The 18,257-nt window shown below is 38.0% G+C and overlaps 1 protein-coding gene across 2 annotated transcripts in view; it reads left to right on the top strand.

Moving 5' to 3' along the window:
• The first annotated feature begins 6,112 nt into the window (after window positions 1–6,112).
• Window positions 6,113–18,257, top strand: part of LOC121296094 (VPS9 domain-containing protein 1-like) — a 28,250-nt gene continuing 16,105 nt past the window's right edge. For both annotated transcript variants that reach the window (XM_041221289.1, XM_041221288.1), the window contains exons 1-9: window positions 6,113–6,408; window positions 7,670–7,732; window positions 12,176–12,228; window positions 12,762–12,849; window positions 13,137–13,222; window positions 13,380–13,873; window positions 14,643–14,772; window positions 15,165–15,364; window positions 15,811–15,895. In XM_041221289.1, coding sequence (XP_041077223.1) covers window positions 6,364–6,408; window positions 7,670–7,732; window positions 12,176–12,228; window positions 12,762–12,849; window positions 13,137–13,222; window positions 13,380–13,873; window positions 14,643–14,772; window positions 15,165–15,364; window positions 15,811–15,895 — 1,244 coding nt within the window. In that variant the 5' untranslated portion in view covers window positions 6,113–6,363. The remainder of the gene's footprint in view (window positions 6,409–7,669; window positions 7,733–12,175; window positions 12,229–12,761; window positions 12,850–13,136; window positions 13,223–13,379; window positions 13,874–14,642; window positions 14,773–15,164; window positions 15,365–15,810; window positions 15,896–18,257) is intronic.

The following is an 18,257-nucleotide window of genomic DNA, read 5'->3' as shown; positions in this document are numbered from 1 at the left end:
AATGCTCCGAAGCCCTAGTCTATACTGTTTTTATGAATGAACCTAAACTGCCAAAAATTCTGAAATGTATATTTTCTTTGACATGATTATTAATTTAAATTACTTATTTTATTAAAATGTAAACAGCGGGCTAGCATTAAGCGCTGGAGATGTTGCAACTATATTGAAAGGTCAGGTGCACCGGGCAGATAAGTGTTTTCTGTGAATTAGAATTTCTGCTAAAATAGCATAAAATAGCTGTTATTGGTGCTTTTTTTTTTTTTTAGAGAGGACTGGTTAGTTGTTATAATTGCGTGCACGTTCTATATACTTTATTCAGGATAACAATAAAATGATCATAATAAAGGATAATACATGATAGTAGAATAATACATGAAACAGTAGCAGCAACACAGCAGCTAATAGCAGATATCAGGCTTAAAGAACATGGAAAGCAAACGAGAACAGGTGGGTCATGAGAGTTGATTTAAAACGAGGGACGATGGGAGCATCACGCACCAAAGCTGAGAGAGAGAACAGGATACTTTTATTAATGCACAGTCAAGTCATTGGAGATAAATGACCACGAGTACCCAATTTTTAAGGATCTTGGAAGGTGCACTCAATTACTTCATTGGAGAAACGGCAGTTTCTAAAACAAAGTACTTGATCTCGCCCGCACTTCTTTTGGAGATGGACAGCTTTAGTGTCGATCAGCAGACAGGCAGTCTTTCAGGTGTTCATGTAGGCACATTGCTTGGAAGATCGTATCAGATGGTTTCCATAGCAACCGGTACTTCTCATGCTTTGCCCTAGATTTCTTCTTCTTAGAAATTTAGCAGCGAGTAGCTTTGATGAAGGGAGAACACGTTCCTTGAAGTGATCACATCTTGGATGGAAGCAAGCCGCCTCATCCAGAATACGGGTCAAACACAAGCTTAAATGCAATTAGTATAACCAATCAGAGAAGTTATTGGCAACCTCTTCGGATTGGTTAATTCGATAAAGAAGACGAACGTACCTCCATGTGACTCTTTTTGGCGATTTCAAATAAGATGGTATTTATGACATACCGTAAAACCACAACTCAATTAACATTCTTACAAGCATTGAGAAAAGCATGTTTTAAAACCCCAAACTTTCATAGTAAGATAAGTTTTTCAGAGTATCTTGGAATTAACTACATGTTTTAGTTTCATTTTCACTGTGAAATATGTGTTTGGCACACACTAAATATTTGAGTGAGTGTAGTAAAATAACTGTATAAAATACTTGTATGCCTGTTGTCCAAGATTTATAATACTCCCAGTGTTATGGTTTTACATAAAAGAACATTTCATGCCCGTGTACATTTATAACATATTAGATTTAATACAAAATAACAACAAATATATAGACATATCAAATTTATTTTATCAGTCCATTAAAAATATTACCAACGTGTACTGTTACCCATTAACCCTTAGTCTTTTCAGATTCCTGGTTCCAGGAAGTCTCTTTCCAGTATAATAAATTAATTTGCCCCTTTGAAGCTTGGAGAAGGTGACATTTCCATTTGGTATGACAGATAAGGTGTCGATCTGTTTCTTTCTTAAATGAACAAATGCAAGTTAAGTGTTTTAAGGGGGAGGGAAGATTTTCACACACGTTCATTGTTTTAATCCGCTAAAAGTGATAACAACAGTGTTTACGCAAAGTGAGTTTCCATCTCAAGGCAAAAACATGATGCAGAGATTTCTTGAAAGGGGTTATCCACGGAACTGGTTAAAAGAGGCACATGATGGAGCTTTGAAGACTGGCAGACGTACACTACTAAAAACAAAATCTAAGGATGTAATTAAACAATATAGGATTGCATGTGTTACTATATACAGACCTGCATCTAGACAAGTAAGGATATCATTTTGAAACATTAGAACATTATTGCTTTGAATAGTTTGTTACCGATAGTTTAAAATGCCCCCGTTGTGTTGTTTTAAAACAGATAGAAATCTGAAGGATCTTTTAGTAAGAGCGTATCAATATAACCCTAAACCGACCTGCTACTTTGGTATTCTACCTTGGAACTATCCTTGTCATAATTATGCACCATGTAACAATACTGACCCCTTCCCACACCCCACACAGGTATAAAAATTAAGTTAGAGGTGTAATCAATTGCAGTGCCCAAAATGTGATATATTACCTCTTATGAAGACAGTTTGACTGTTGTTTTTCAGCCTTTTGTTTTTAATTATTTTTCTGTCCGGGAACGAAATAAAATATAAAAAAGATATATAAAGTCCAGCCGTTGTTCATGGTTGATGATGGGAAAGTGCTGTATTTTCTCTGCTATATATGATGTTCTATAGCTGCACCCTGTAGTTCAATGTTCGATTGATGACTGGTTGATGTGCACCTTACGGATCTTTGTGTATTGGAAACACATGCAATGGCACACGACAAAATATCATCACACCAAGTTTCATGACCACCGGATAAGCATTTCTCCAGATGTATGCAAAGTCGTAAGTGTGACATACAGAAAATTGATGTGTGGACAGACTGATATTCTCAATAAAGGATTAAATGCTTGTACGTCTTTACAGTGCCAGTGACTTCTCCATTGAAATGTGCAGCACGTTTTCTATTGGTGGTTAGCCAATTACTGTAGCTCACTGCTGTGCTGCTGTCTTGTAGAGGAGTGTGACGTGGTGTCATCAGACACACAGAAGATGCTGAAGTTGGCAGAACAGTGCTTAGAAAGGTTCAAGTCGACAACAGATAAACTAAGTAAGTAATCCTTGGGATTACTGCATGTCGCCAGTCTTCCAACACATTTTAAAAAATAACTTTCATCCACAAGCTAACATCCAATGGAGAGAACAAAACAAGGATTCACATTCATAATGAGCCCAGTTTTACAACATAGACGAGTCCCAGTACATTTGTGCTGGGGCAAAATGTATTTAGATTTTTACATAGTGTGTCAATTTCTAACCAACCTGACCCAGTAACCAATAATGACTGTTTGACATTTAAGTGTTATTTTTACTTCAAGGTAACATGGAGATGCTGCCTGCTGTGCTGGAGCCACCCAAACCCTCCTATAAGCCAGGGCATCGCAGAGTCCTCTCCGATGGAGGAGAAACAGCCTCCCCCTTCCTTCCCCCTGAGATCTTCCAAAGAATGCAGATTGTAGAAGCACACTGTGCCAGAAAGTAATTTGATATCCAGGTACTTGTGGAGAGATAAAAAGAGCATGCTTAAGCTTAAGGCTTAAGCTTTTGTGCATCCTGCTCTACACAACATTCAGTTATACTGCTGCATGCACTATTCTATTCCTATTACAGCTGTATCCCCTAGATTAGGGGTGGGAAATATCTAAACTAATTGTTTCATTAAATAAAGTAAACCTTCTTCCATGTCCTAGAGCAGTTCATTATTATTAAAATGGCCCTTCAAGACCAGAGTTGCACGCACCTCACCTAGATTAATATGGAGCCAAGAATAAGTACAAGACTAAATCTGTCACAAATCGAGCAATTCAGTTTGCGTGTAAAACAAAATCTCCTTTATCTTTTTCCTAGTCCCACTGAAAAATACCCTATTCAATGCAACATCGTATGTTACCCAACATCTACCTGGTTCGCTTGTTGAATAGTGATTAAGCTTAGTACAAACATTCCTTGGCACAAGTTCCTGAGATTATTAATAGCTAGGCGAAATGAATGTTACCAACATACAGTGCTCACCTTTTATAACGCTATTGTGGAGAGTCATAGTTACATGACCGTGCTATTTGTGTTTCGCCTTATAACAAGTACAAAAGGGCTACTGTAATGGCATTATGGAGCAAATGGGAGCCATGCCCCCCCCCCCCCCCCCCCCCCCCCCCCCGTGTTATAACCGATTCCGCACTATAACGAGGTGCGTTATAACGGGTGAGCACTGTACTTGATTGATGTTGAGGTTAATAGATTAGAGTTGACATTTTTTCCAAGTGGTAAGCATTTACAATTGTTCTTAAAAATGTAACCATTTTCAAATATACGCATGTCAGGTCTGCTATAATTTTTATTCAGCAGGATGTATAAAGTGTAAGCTTATTTATTCAATATATAGTAAGTCTTTTCCATATTCACAACATGTACACATAGTCTCATCCACTTTAATATTGTAGTAGAGCAACAGCAACAGCACTGTTAACTGAAGGTTTTTTTGATTGTTTATAACAATTCATAGTACATTAAAGATTACACATTGAAACTTGTGAAATCCTGAAGTTTAAATATTTAGGACATCCCTAATATAGTCCAGTATAGTACTTTCAGATGATTTCATAAGTTTTAGTAGAGAAATGAAAGCTACTGTGAGTGTTGCTTGCTTTAGGGAGCTCACTCAGATAGAGGAAGCTTCGAGGCTAAACCAAAAGCTGAAGGCTACTTACGAGGCTCAAGTTGCTCATCTGAATACCATCCAAGCCATGCAGAAAACCTCACTGGTGAGTCCGGTACTGTCACTGTTACTTTGTATAAGTCTTCAATAGTGTTGTTACATTATGTATTTTTATTTGCAAATGGTATTGAAGTAAAAGCACAATACAAATGTATTATGGAAATGACTGAGCTCCATTAACTACTGGACAGCGAGGGCTGGAAACCCTTATAAAAGGACTTAAGGAGATGGTCAGGAAGCCCGATTGTTGGGCAGAAGATTTATTGTGAACCAATCCTAGGAAATAAAAACTAGGCATCTGAAGTGCCTTGGGTTCGATTGCATTTTCTTTCACTGTTGTGGTGAAACTTACAGACAATATAAAAATAATTTGTTTTCACTTCAGTACAGTTTTTCAATCTTGTTTGTGATTTGCCTTTTCCTTAGTTTGCAGTTAGAGGTCTAGATTAAATAAATAAATAAATAAAGGGGGGAGGGGGTCCCCAAACAAATAAACAAACAAATACAGTACGTTTGAGAAGCTCTGACTTGGACACCAGTTAAACTATACCTCAACGTGCCAAACAAATCAGCAACTTATTGGTTTAACGAGACCACTTATGGTAATGATTTACTTTAGACCCTTTTAACCAGTTCTTTGAAGACATAGACATGTATATTTTTACATTTAACAGTAAAGTTTAAAAACAAACATTTTAGACTGAGAAGCGATTGCACTGCTGCACATGACAGGCTTGAACTGGAAAAACCAGTCAGTTCAGTGGCAGTGTGACATCATAAAAACAAACCACTTGCATTTAAATTGACCATAACACAAGCATGCCGACAGTATCAGCTTCAGGCAGTATTGCTGAAGAGAGTCCAAAGTAACTGATTCACTGTAACAAACTGGTTACTGTGAGCTCGCTTTAGCAATATAGCCTCGAGCTGAATTCCTGTGCTTGTTTGTGTTACAGTAAATTTTAATTAAATGTTCTTGTTTTTCAACCTTAAATAAGTAACACTTATACATTACTTTATTATTAATTGTCAATACAATTAAAACAAATGCACCCTAAAGCAGAACTACAACATGCCCAAGGGTGACATTTAAAAGATTTTAGATTTCAATTAACACAGGGGACCAGATTTACTGTGATTGAACTCAAAATGTTAAATATACTTTCCTGAAGCTGTGGTATAACACAATAAGGTATGACCAGCTTCTTTTTTAGTGCTTGCAGTACAGTTTAGTACACTAGAGCAAATCTGGGTGCTGTATACTCTGGCACACATGCACGCACTAAACTGTGGTCAGCGCTGAAACTAACCGGCAGGCGTGCTGTGAACAGGTACACCATTATATTTGCAATTTCATTCAGTTATATTTGGCGATTGTTAAATTTGACCTGTTTAGTGGTTTTATTTACACCATCACTGGCTAGCATACAATTGGACACGTTATAGTTAGGTAGCATGAATATACAGAATGTGGCACTCAGAATTAGGCTTATTCCCAGTGCCAGATCATTATATTATTGCAGTCACGCCCAACCAATACCGTAGTTTCGTGGCAAGAAAAAGTAGAGGAGGTATTGCAAGACCCATCCGACTTTGGTTATGTTGTATGACGATGATGATGACGACGATGAGACACTTTTTATTTTTGGACCCCACCCCCAACACCAGTGTTCCGCATCTTCCCCAATATGTGACCACTCCTGCTTTAGTTAAACTCACGTGTGGATTATGTGGTTTAGGAACTGATTTCCACAGGAAACGTAATGTCAGTATGGATTTTCTTATATTTTTAAACATGTATATATTTTTTTAAATCTAAAAACAGCAAACTTATGCGGGCTGGGATATCACTTTTGACAATGGAAAAACAAGGTGTTTAACCCCAAAAGAAAAACGGAGAATAAATCATTTTCCAAAGAAAACTCCGGCGCCTTTTCTGGGATTTAAATGGCACCCCTTTACTACTGGAAACAATTCAAAGCGTTTTTAAAGGTATTGTACTTTTCTAAAACATACCTCTCTTGTATTTTTTAACATTTTTTGTGGGTAAAATTACGTTTACAAGGAAAAGCATACTATAGCGCACTGTAATTGTCAATTATTGCTGAACTGTTTATTTACTGAATTGGCTGCTACTTAACGAACTTACAAATACTTGACGTTTTGGGGTTTTGTTTTTGATCACAGTGGACCCTTTAAACTTATTTGGAGACGATTCTGTTTCCTAATTAAACGCAGAAAAAGCTGTTGATTACAAAACAGTGTCACTTGTTTTGTTTTTTTACCTTCATGTCTTGGCTGAATCTGATTCTGTTAAGTTATTTTTTATTTCAAACAGAAGTGACAATACCTGAATTATTCATCTCTGATCCTAATTCCATTTCATTCTTGCAGTCCACTAGTTTATCGGTGTGTTTATGTTATTTTCACCGTTACAGTTGTGCTGACGGGATTTTTTTTCTTCCCCCCCAGCATGAAATGCCCAGTACAGAGTGTACACTGAAAACAAGCCGGTCATTTAAACTCTCATTGATTTGTAGCAAAATAATAATCTTAAACCCAGTCGGTAATTATTAGTTTTCTCTTTATTAGGGTACAAAGACAGTTTACCAACGACTAATTAACATTTAAAAGGAGATTTGGAAAATAAAAAACAAAAAGTTCAAGCCCTAATTGCAAACAACTGTTTAGCTTTAAACATGGTTTATTTTAGTCTTGATGCAAATGCTGTACAGTTTCTAAACTTGATATGATAATATTTTGTTTCAATGCCTAATGTATGGAGTTGCCTGTGTGGTGCTAATTTTGCTTTTACAACCTTGGCAAGACTGGCTGTCTGACATCCCAGTTTTGCATTGTGTGTGTCTATTGTGAAGATAGTGTGGTTTTATAGGTTAGGTTATTGCTTCTGTTTAGGTAAATGCATTGCAGTTTTGTTTAAGATTTTTTTTTTCTTTTACTATACTGTACAAATTCAATAGTCTAAGCAATTATGTAGACATGCTGGAAAATATTCTTATTTTAAGCCTGTCTTCCAAAACATATTTTTGCATAGAATTATGCAGCATAAATATTGTTGAACTTGTGAATTCGTTTTTCAATGGTGAGGTGAAGAGCGTGAATGATTCACAATGATGAATGTCTAAGACACACAGAATTAAGATCAAATGGGTCTCTGAATGTATATTTGCTGCATGTTAAGCCCCGAAGTGGATTCTGTGGTAACTGATGTCTGTCTTGTTTTCATTTGCAGACATTGTCCCTTCAGCGTCAAGTGATGGAGAATCTTATTATTGCAAGAGCAAGACAAGGGGCGGTATCCTCTTATTAGTAAGCCATTTAGTCTAGTCTAGATGCATGAGTGACAGTGAATCACTGTGGACTAGACTGCTGTTTAAATATACACAAATGTTCTGTAGGGGTTTAAAATGCGTTGTTGCCATTTGAGCCTCTGGTAAACAGGGCAGTGAACAAAGGCTGCCTTCTGATATTTATCACAGAAGGGAGGCTATACTATGGAAGACTGTAAGAGAGCAGATACCAAGAAATCCCGTTAATACAAAATTGTAAAAGTTGTGTAACTCTTCCATAATAATGAAACGTCCGATAAATTCTGAATAAGGGTGTACCATTATTCCCAAGTCACATGCCACATTAATACCATTGTCAGTATTATATGACAGTTTTTTAAAAAGGTGTTTATTTACCTTGTTTGTCTGAAATAATAATATAAGCAGTGGTTTTAGAATGTGTCATTAAAGCTGTGCTTTATTTGCCGTTCTGATAATAAGTAACAGAATAGCTGAGCTCCCATAGAGAGCCACGTGAGAGCAGTGTCTGGATGTGGTACAGTTTAAAAGATTTGTTACTTTTTTGTAAATAAGGGGAAGGCATGTGAAACATGCTTCTTGTTCTACAGTTAATGGATTAACTAGTAGTATAGTAGTATATTTATTTTAGAAGACATTCCTGTCCCCTTTGATCTAGTTCGAGAAACCTTTTCTACGCAAGTCAAGACTGTCATTTGTTTTTGTAAAGCCTTTTGAGATACTAAAGAGGAAACCACTTCAAAACATTTGCAGTCGAATTCTTGAATTGACTGATCTAGTGGAAATTTGTATGTGCACTAGTTAACTACTGTAGATATAATGGATCAAGGATGTAAGTCTAGAGAACTGCTTGTCCATATGTAACATAAAATGAAATGTAATGACAAGTTATTGAGAGTGTAAACATTTGTGGGTTCTTATGTCACACAATTTTACATTTAAAGGCACATGCAGGTGATGTTGATGTGTTTTGTTAGATAACAAAGATACTCGTAATGAAGTATAAAGGATAATGTTTCTCATTCAGTACAATAGGAGTTAATACCTCAGTGCAAACAAAAGCAAAAATGTGACAACTGTAGGGCGGAGTGTGGGATTAGTGATTGATTTAACCTTTTTAAACTCGGGAATTTCAGGAATTCCCTAACTTTGGACTTGCTTTAATAGTGCATGCTACGTTTTGCAGGGTTTTTGTGAAAATCTGTTAATTGCCAAGTAAATCGATTTAATTAGCTTTAATAATTTTTACATTATACAGTGCTCCTTATTTATGTAATTATCTGACTTGCACATAATGGCAGAATGGTGAATTTACCAAATTGGTACATTATTAAATGGTGAAATATGAAGGAAGCACTGTAGTTGTCTCTAGCTAGCTTCAGGCTATAATGAGCAAGTTTTTTTTATTTATTTTTTTATTTTATCATTACAGATTGTCATCAAGTAAACTGGTTGCCTCTGCAGCAATGAACTTATTGCACCTACCGTAAAAAATTGTGGTATAGGTCGCGCTGGCGTAAAAGTTGCTCCCCAGTTTTTGAGAATTCCATTTTAGGAAAACACTGTCTTGTGTTTAAAATTGATTTTTCATACATGCTCAACACTGATAAATAGAGATACACAGGTTTAGTTTCAAAATAACCCTTGTTTGCAACATTTTATTCCATACATCATTTTAGTGTTTTATATTTTTAGTTAAACTGCTAGAAACTATTTAGTTTTTCAAAATTTCTAAATAATTGGTTCAAGTAAATTTAAATGCAATGCCGAAATACATCGAAATATAGGTAATATTACTACAGTACTGTGAATTCGGGTAGTAACAGTGTAAATCACTAACAGATGGTACTTGAATGGATTTTAAAAATAATAATTAATAGAGCATGAAATTGTTATACATCCCACATCACATTTGCATTAACCTGTTTTATTTTAGCTCAAAGTACCCAAACAAGTTCAAGAACATATCATACTTGCTTTACTGAACATTTTTTCCAAAACCATACTTGGATAATAGTTTCAGCAGCGTTGGCTTTTACAAATGCAGCTGAAACTATTCTATCAAACAGTGCTGCTTGCATAAATAAAAAAGCAAAAAAACAACATCTAAACAGTGCACCATCTAGTAACCAGAAAACAAAACATCTTATACCACTTTAACACACAAGTGCCGCTATTGATCCATCTTGGATGTTTTAAAAAAAAAAAAAAAAAAAAAAAAAATTAATTGAGAGAGATATATATAATCACTCACGGTAATAATTTTCTCCTAGCTCTTAGATCAACTGACAAGAAAATAGTGGGTTATGGCAAAGACGCAGCTCTCCTTTCTTGTAAAGGTAAAGTAAACGGTTCTGTATTTTGACATTTCTGTTGTGGGGGAGGGGGCTAGCGGAAAATTGTGTAAGCTTCAAACTGAAATCTTATTCAGGGATATATTTCCATTCGGTAATAAAAATATTAACTAAAAGGCTCAACACTATAGACTGTGCGTGTCCCTTGTTAGCAGCTGCCAGTCTGTTTTTCATTCAACAGCTTCCTTCAGTTTTCTTGACAATTTTTGTAGAATTCGGTGTGGTATTCGGCCGAATCTTTTGAGATGTATTCGGCAAAATCTCCAAAACTTGGATTCGGTGCTTCCCTTAAATATAACATTTATTTAACAGCCTATTGTGCCTGTTGCTCACTTTGAGTTTCCTCTGCATTCTAGAAGTCCTCCGATCACATTAACTGAATTGGTGCAGAATCTGTGCGAATCTGAATCCCAAGTTCTATGCACAGTTCAAAGTGCCGCTTCTATTTAGCTGCCATTATTGTAAAGTTAACAATTCCTTAACTTTTCCAATTGCTATATCTCGTTCTTGATCGGCCACTGTATTTGAAAAAAATTAAAGTGTTAAACACGGACGACGTCCGTATACAATCACATGGGTGGTTGACTTTCAATCCACGCCCACTATAGCGCTTCAGTGCCAGCATAGCATTTCACACAGGAGTTAAGATGCTTCAGTGCCATCTCTAAACCACCTCGCAGGGTGGTTGAGAGACGGCAGAAAATATGACGGCTCTGTGACGGTATAGGCAATTCACACAGACCAAAGTACCGCATCAGTGCCGATTCTGAGCCTTCATAACTCTGCCTGTGTGAAAGGGGTATTAGTGTTACATACTGTGCAGTACAGTTGCATTAAATTTCCATCTGTACAAATACATTAATTTTGTTTTGTTAATCAGAACCATACACATACTTTACAAGCGTACCACTGCGTTGCACTGAAATGTAGAAGTTGCAGCATGTATTAAAGTCATTGCCAGTACTGTACTCCATTCAAACAAAATGTTTTCTACATCTGGCCATTAACACGTTCCTCCTCTCAGCTCATTTTTCTTTTGCCATATTTAAGTTTGTCTTTGCTTCGCCTCCAGTCACGTACTGTTTTTTCAGCATAGCAATTGCCATGCATTTTGGCAAATTAAACAACGCACCATTTCAAACTTATTGTGTAGCATTTTTGTTTTTTGTCTGGCTGTCCTACTTTATCCAGTCTCAAAGACCGACACCTGAATTATTATAGCATTGCAGTAGAACAAACAGAAGCCTTGATAAGTTTACTCTGCTTTCTAACCAATAGATGTTTGCTACGGATCCCAGGGGCGGGTTCTGTCTGACAAATCAGTGGCTCAGGAGGGTGCGAATAAGAAAATTCATAGAGATTAACAGCTAGTGTACACGCCTCAGGGTCGAGATGAGGTCAGTCAAGATTCTGTTTAACATTCAAAATGGGTACGGGTATTAAAAGTAACAAATTAGATCAGTGTTTTTGTGTTTCTATTTAGCAACATGACCTGAATGCCGTAGATCCTGAAAATAAAATCGGGGTGTTGACAGTTAAATTTGTGTGAGCCATAATAACTGTGGCTGTAGTAATCCCATTGTGGCACTGATGCAGTAATTTATTGTTAGACACACCGGTGCATACGTTGCACTGATGTATTAGTCGCTCCTCTCTTTTAAGGGCCTCACAGAAATGCATAGAAAATCGACTTATACAACGTATTTTACGGTATTTGTAATGAACTATACATTCGTTCAGAGGGCCATGGTTTTTAGCTCGTTTATTGCAGCACAATCTTAACATTACTGATCTTAAAGCATTTAAAATCAAGTATTACAATAGCTTTCATAACAGGGTTATATTAGCTGTAACTTAGGGTATTGGTAACTTCACTCGCTTTAGGTGCTTTGTAAGATATACTTCCATCATATGTGTCTTCCATTAACATTTTAAAAATTGTAATATGTATTAAAAAATATGTAATATTTCTAATGCTCTGTGGTAAAAGATGGTGTAACTAATTACACAAATTCACGAGTAGAAAGATGTATTTCTTTTTTTGAATGCATGGTTTCTTATCAAAGAACTAAACAGCTTCAGAGGAGGATGGAAGAGAGGAGGCTGAGATTGAAGGAGGAAGCCAAAAGGTAAAACACTTATTTTTTGTATTACTTTTTTTTTAGTGTGTGTGTTGTAACATTGTTGCTTTAGACAACTAAGTCCTATTGACCATTCCCCAGGCTTGATACCCACTGTGCTTATGGTGGTAATTCACTTTAAAACATGGGGGAGATCTTTAAAAAACTAAATTAATAAAAGTTAATGTTTTGTTTTTCACCAAAAAACATGGGAAGAACCAGATTTTTTCCACTTTTTATTTCTACTAATCATTAAACAAATTGTGTTTTGCCTGTGCTGTTGGTGTCTAGATCTGCACAGAAACATAAGTAAAGAGTCCTTCAAACAATCTGAACAGTTGTCGTGTTACTCTAGTTGTCTCAGTTTGGTCCTGAGTCACAGCTGTTGTTTTTCCGTTTTGTAAATCTCACATTGATCCCTTTCATTCTAACTTGGCAGACGTAATTGCCATGATTCTCAATTTTGGCACTGAAGTATTTCTCCTCTTCAGAGTAGGTTTATATGGTCATGATGAAATAATTGAGTCATCTTGTTTGTTTAGGAGCTTTTCCAGTTCTTCATCTCTAACCCCTGAAGAACAGGAGCAGAAAATCCTATATGCCACCATTCTGGAGTACGAGCGGGATCATGTAAGTTCCATGGAGAGACTGAGAAGTAATGTCTACTACAGCCATTGTGCGGTATGTTGGGATATAGCAGACGTACATAAACATGCAGTTTTTAAGTTCGAGAAGGTCATGGTGTGTCGAGCCATTTATATAAGCAGCATGAACAAACTGGGTATATACAGTCTGGTTATATAGTCTTGACAGTAACAACGATGCCTTCCAAGACCAAAAACTACTGCAAGCGCCTGGCTTTGCTAGTTTTAAAAGGCATGTTGAACTTTGGTTTTCCTTATGTTATTATCCTCCAGGATTGGCCAAAACAATGGAAAGCAAATCTAAAGAAAAATCCACACAACCTCTCTGTGGTGTCTGGTCTTATCTCTTATATCTTCAGGTAAATAAACGTATCCTTTAACCTTTGATACAAAGTAGCCAATGGGCATTTTATATTCACAAATATGATTTTCTGAGGTTAATATAAATTTTAAAAAAATGTAAGACAACACTTAATACTGTTTTAAGTGTTTTGATTTTTAGTTATTTTTTTAAAGCCATCCAGAGCATCCTATAATGAAGCTCCTGAAGAGACTGCAGTACAGGATTTACAACCAGCTCTACCCCATTGTCAGCAAGGTCCCTGAGTCACCATCCACATCCACCTGCAGGGGGCGCAACATGAAGTCCTCACAAAGCATCCATTGTATGCAATCAGTTCAGGAAAACAACAAAATAAACAGACAGAAACTGAGACACTGTCTTTCAGTCGCATCCCTGCCCATCACTGAAGACTACAATGCCAACACGTGCGCTAAAGAACAAACACAAACTGGGCAGAGCACTAAAGCGGACAAGTTAGTAGTGAGCATGGGAGAGCAGGACAGTTCTTTTGAGGATTTGGAGCAGTTTCTGACCCAGTTTGAGTGCCTGTCTGCCAGCCTGCCAGATATGTCCAATCCTGCTGTGGATCCCCTGATTCACAAGCTGGAGGAGGGGGTGCTTCAGGCACACCTCAGGAGCATTGTGAAGGAAATCCACAACTCTATAGGTTAGTGGAAGAAATGGACACTCTTATTCTTCCATACTTTACTGTCTATTAAAATTCGTAAGGACTTTTATAATTTCAATATGATTTACATGCAGTAAGTTATGGCTTATCCTTTTTAAACATAAGTTTGTTTGCATTTAATTTGTCATTTGTAGTGGTAATGCATGTTTGTTAAATGTTATTCAGTATTTGGAGTGCATACAAGTACAGAAACAAGACCAACGCTTATCAACTCTCAACCCCATAGCTAAATCAAACAGAATAGTGTGGGGTTTACATTTTTATTTTATTTATCGATCTCTGAAGTTGCCAGTAGAATGAAAGACAGTGTTGAGCAGACAAGTAGGCCTGATCCCTAATTCAGCCAGGTCAGTAGATAATTCTATTTTGCATACAAAGTAAGAGATACTCATTTGAATATTGCAAGGTTGTGTTTGAGTATTACTGTATAGTGTAGATTTAAACAGGGTTTGGGTTAGCCAAGGTACATAAATGCTTATCTGATCAGTAATGTGTATAGTAATATAATCAAACACAGTAATGGCTTTTGACTGTCAGATAATTAAGTGAAATGAAAATGTTATGTAATCCGCACACTGATGGGCGTTGACTTAACATTCATGAGCGTGTTTACAAGAATTTTTTTTTTCTTTAGCTTAAAAATCATTTTAAAACTACCTTCTGATGCAGTATGTGAATCTGCCTGGTGACCACCAGGGAGCACCACTGTATATACAGTTCATTTAGACCTCAGTGTTTCTCTAACCAGATCGACTGCTGTCCTTGTGTATTCTGTCCTTTGAGCCCCTGAACATGACTGCCTCCAAGGACCAGTGCCTCACCAGCATCGAGGAGGCTTTCTTCCCACCCATCTGGCCCTTGTTGCTGGCTCTCTTTAGGTAATTTTTCATTTTAAACAACTAACACATGGGTGTAGGGTGCTAAAAGGTTACTCAGTATTCCTTTCTCTAAAAAAAAAAAAAGATGATACATCTTATCATGGAGAAGGAAAAAAGTTGGTCATTGGTTTCCTTTATAGATTCAAGGGTACAAAAAAATCTTTATTTACCAGCAGATGGCACTGCTGCATGTGGGAAGGAGTGACTGTGGATTGCGATTTGAATTAAGTGTTCTATTATATACATTATGGCTACAACTGAGTTATTTTTCAAAATGAATGCTTCAGTAGAGAGCCGTCTGCTGTTTCTTATTCATGAAGTGAATATTGAAGTTCCTATTCTATGTGTCTGGAAGTGTGTTTCTGATGTTTTAAATTTTCCTTTCTTTGTAGAAAAGTTTACGGACACAGAGAGTTGGCTTTTGAAGAGAGTGTGAGACTCTACAGAAATGCTAAGCCTGGAGATGTGGGTGTTGCATCTAAACTTTGCCCCTCAGAAACTGCTCCTGGTTCTTGCCCTTATGAATCTGCTGTGCAGGAACTGAGGCTCATCTCAAAAGATTGCTGTCCACAAAAGAAACTTGAGTGTATTGGTGAGTTTCTGAGGATACCAATGCACATTCAGTGTCTTTCCAGCATTATTAAAATAAACCAGCAATATGTTGGACTTTGCATAAGGTTATTAGAAGCAGGGTTTTTAATTGTCTGGTTGTCAGATTGAATCTTCTTGTCTGGTGATAAGGTCCAACTAATGAATCTTGATGATTCAACTTCTCCAGGCTGGTCAGGAAAGTTTCCCCACCCAACAGGCAAGTGGTTCAGAAAATCTTAATCTTCAGTTGTTTCATACCTGAAACAATTTTGAAAATATTCATTCCACATATTCTATTTATACATTATTAAAATCCAAATGCTTCTGGGCAGGGATGTAGAAAGAAGGCATTGGAATCTTAAAGACCATGGCTGACCAAAGTTTTTTGCAAAGTGAGGTTTCCTGTTGTCCCTGACACTGTTAGTCTCACTTCCTCTTGCATTTCAGTACGAACCCTGCGTCTGATCTGTGAGTGTGCAGAGGAGTACCGCACATCCCACGAGCCGGCTACCTTGCACAGCTCAGCAGCTATGTGAGTATCCACTCTGTGTTTAACCCCTTCCTGCTCACAACCTCTTCTAGGCTCACCCAGAAGGACACTGCCTCTCCAGTCAATATGGCTGTAAACTGCCCAGTCCAATTTCTGATTTTTTTCTTTATTTTAATCAGTTACTACCAATATATATGCTAGTCTCAGATACTGTACTTTTATGGGCAATGAATGAAATGCAGATATTAAAATTGTTTAGATCTAGGGCATTTCTACCCACTATAGGAGATTTCCTAGGAAGACCTCAGTGCTTGTCATTTACAGCTCATAATTAAATGCTCATTCTTTAGTTATGTGATCATTGAAAGCAAACACAGGAAACGGAAAAAAAAAATGATTGTCTAAATATTACGTTATATTTATTTGGTTTAAGTCTCATGATTACATGAAATTAGAAACTTGTTTGTTTAGGCAGCAAGCACATAAAAGGTACATTTAAAATTGCTTACTTTTTAAAGAAAAATATTTTCCGATCAAAATTTTTTGGCATACCAACTTGAGGGGGGTTGGTCTGGTTTGTGTTTAGCCTTTTTAAGAAGACAGCTTTTTCTCAACAATTTTAGCATATACTGATATAATGTGGCTACATTTATCACCTGTAAACGTTGCTGTCCTTTATCTCGGTAAATAGTAGTTTGACTGTCCTTGGCAACAAGACTGCAAACCTAACTTCTTTTTTTATAACACAGCTCCTAGGATTACTATGTGCTGCATTCCAGAAACAGCTGCCCATTACAGCACAGTCAGTGTACCCAGTTCAAGCCCACAAACAGAATAAGGGCCTTCAGTTCATGAAATCCGGTGTCTGAACCACCTCTCTGGCTTTGGTGCTGACTGACTCCTCCTGTCGTACTGGCTTGGTGTCTTATCTGAAAAGAATAGCAGTAGGCAAATGCTTGCCTAGTTTTGCTGAAGCAGTGCAACTTGCCCACAGTGATCTGAATGGCTTGTGGTCAGGGACACAAGAGGCTCTGGAAACTTGTTACATCTTTAACCAGCCGTGCTGTGATACATGTGCTGTAGATCAGTGCATCCAGCAGGTGAATACAGTAGAAAAACACACAATCCCTTGATTTTTATGTGGTGATTTTCCAAATGAAGCCACTGTGTTCATTTTGCCAACAAATCCTTTTGCAGTTTACTTTTACGCTTAATGGTAAAGATGTTTGAGACACCCCGTTCCCTTTCAATTTGAAGACGACCACCAGCATTATGTATAGGTTATGGCTGCCTATTGGTGGGTATTTTCTGAGCTCTCTATACCAGGGCTGCCAGTAGGCCCCTTCCTTGGGTGACTCCCTCGGTCCCACCTACCAAGGTATTAAAACCATCCTATGGAGGAAGCCATTTCTCTTTTTGCCTCTCAAGGCGGCAAGGTAAAACCTTCTGTCCTGGTATCTGAGCGTATTGTGAAAAAGAGCTTCAAGTCCACTGCAGTTCCCTTGCCTTTCAGGCTGAACGCTGGCATGCTGCTTTCATGGAATCAGTGACTCCTGGTTTAGCCTTTCCTATCTGTGGTATGTGAGTCGACTGCCTGTGCAGTATTGATTTAAAGGAGTGAGTGTTGTCATCTTTTACAGCCTTTCACTTGTGTGGCTCTGCCTTACCCCCACTGTCAAGCGACTCAGCTGGCTACCAAGTGGCACTAAAAAACAAAACAAAAACAAAAAATAAAACCCAGCAGGCCTTGTCCTCCACATGCTGTATTTTTCCAGACCCGTTGTAGAGTAGACCTCGTTAGCTGCCTCAACAACAGCACCGTGCACCCCTGTAATATTATTATTGTGTTGTACTCAGCCCACAGGTTCACCCGCTGCGTCTTCAGCCTGTGTTTCTTCTGGTATACGCTACACGCTGACCAGGTGTGCGATTACATGCGGTTAGGGTAAGCACCGCTGCTTCGGCTGCCCCTAGTGCTTCGGTACCTCGGTGCACACGTGCCTGCCATGGCTTTGCCCTCTGTCTCCCCTGGTGCATGCTATGCGCTGACCAGGTGACTGACTCCACGTGGTTAGCTACCCCTGGTGCTTCGGTACCTCAGTGCACGCTCAGCCCTTGGTACTTCAGTGCCTCAGTGTGCATGGTGCTTGGTGCATGCGCACCAGCAGCATCTTCAGCCTGTGTGTACCCCCTGGTGCATGCTATGTGCTGACCAGGTGTGTGATTACACACGGTAAGGGTAGGCACTGCTGCTTCAGCTGTCCACTGGTGCTTCTGTATCTCGGAGCACACAGTGCTTAGTGCACTCGTTGTGCGCGGTGCATAGCGCTGCGGTGTGTACAGTACTCGGTGTGCATGGTGTTCAGTAGGCAGTTGTCTAATACCTCGGTGCACATAGCGCTCT

Source organism: Polyodon spathula, chromosome 21, assembly GCF_017654505.1.
Source record: "Polyodon spathula isolate WHYD16114869_AA chromosome 21, ASM1765450v1, whole genome shotgun sequence".
Taxonomy (NCBI): domain Eukaryota; kingdom Metazoa; phylum Chordata; class Actinopteri; order Acipenseriformes; family Polyodontidae; genus Polyodon; species Polyodon spathula.
This window is presented reverse-complemented; position numbering and strand designations above follow the sequence as displayed.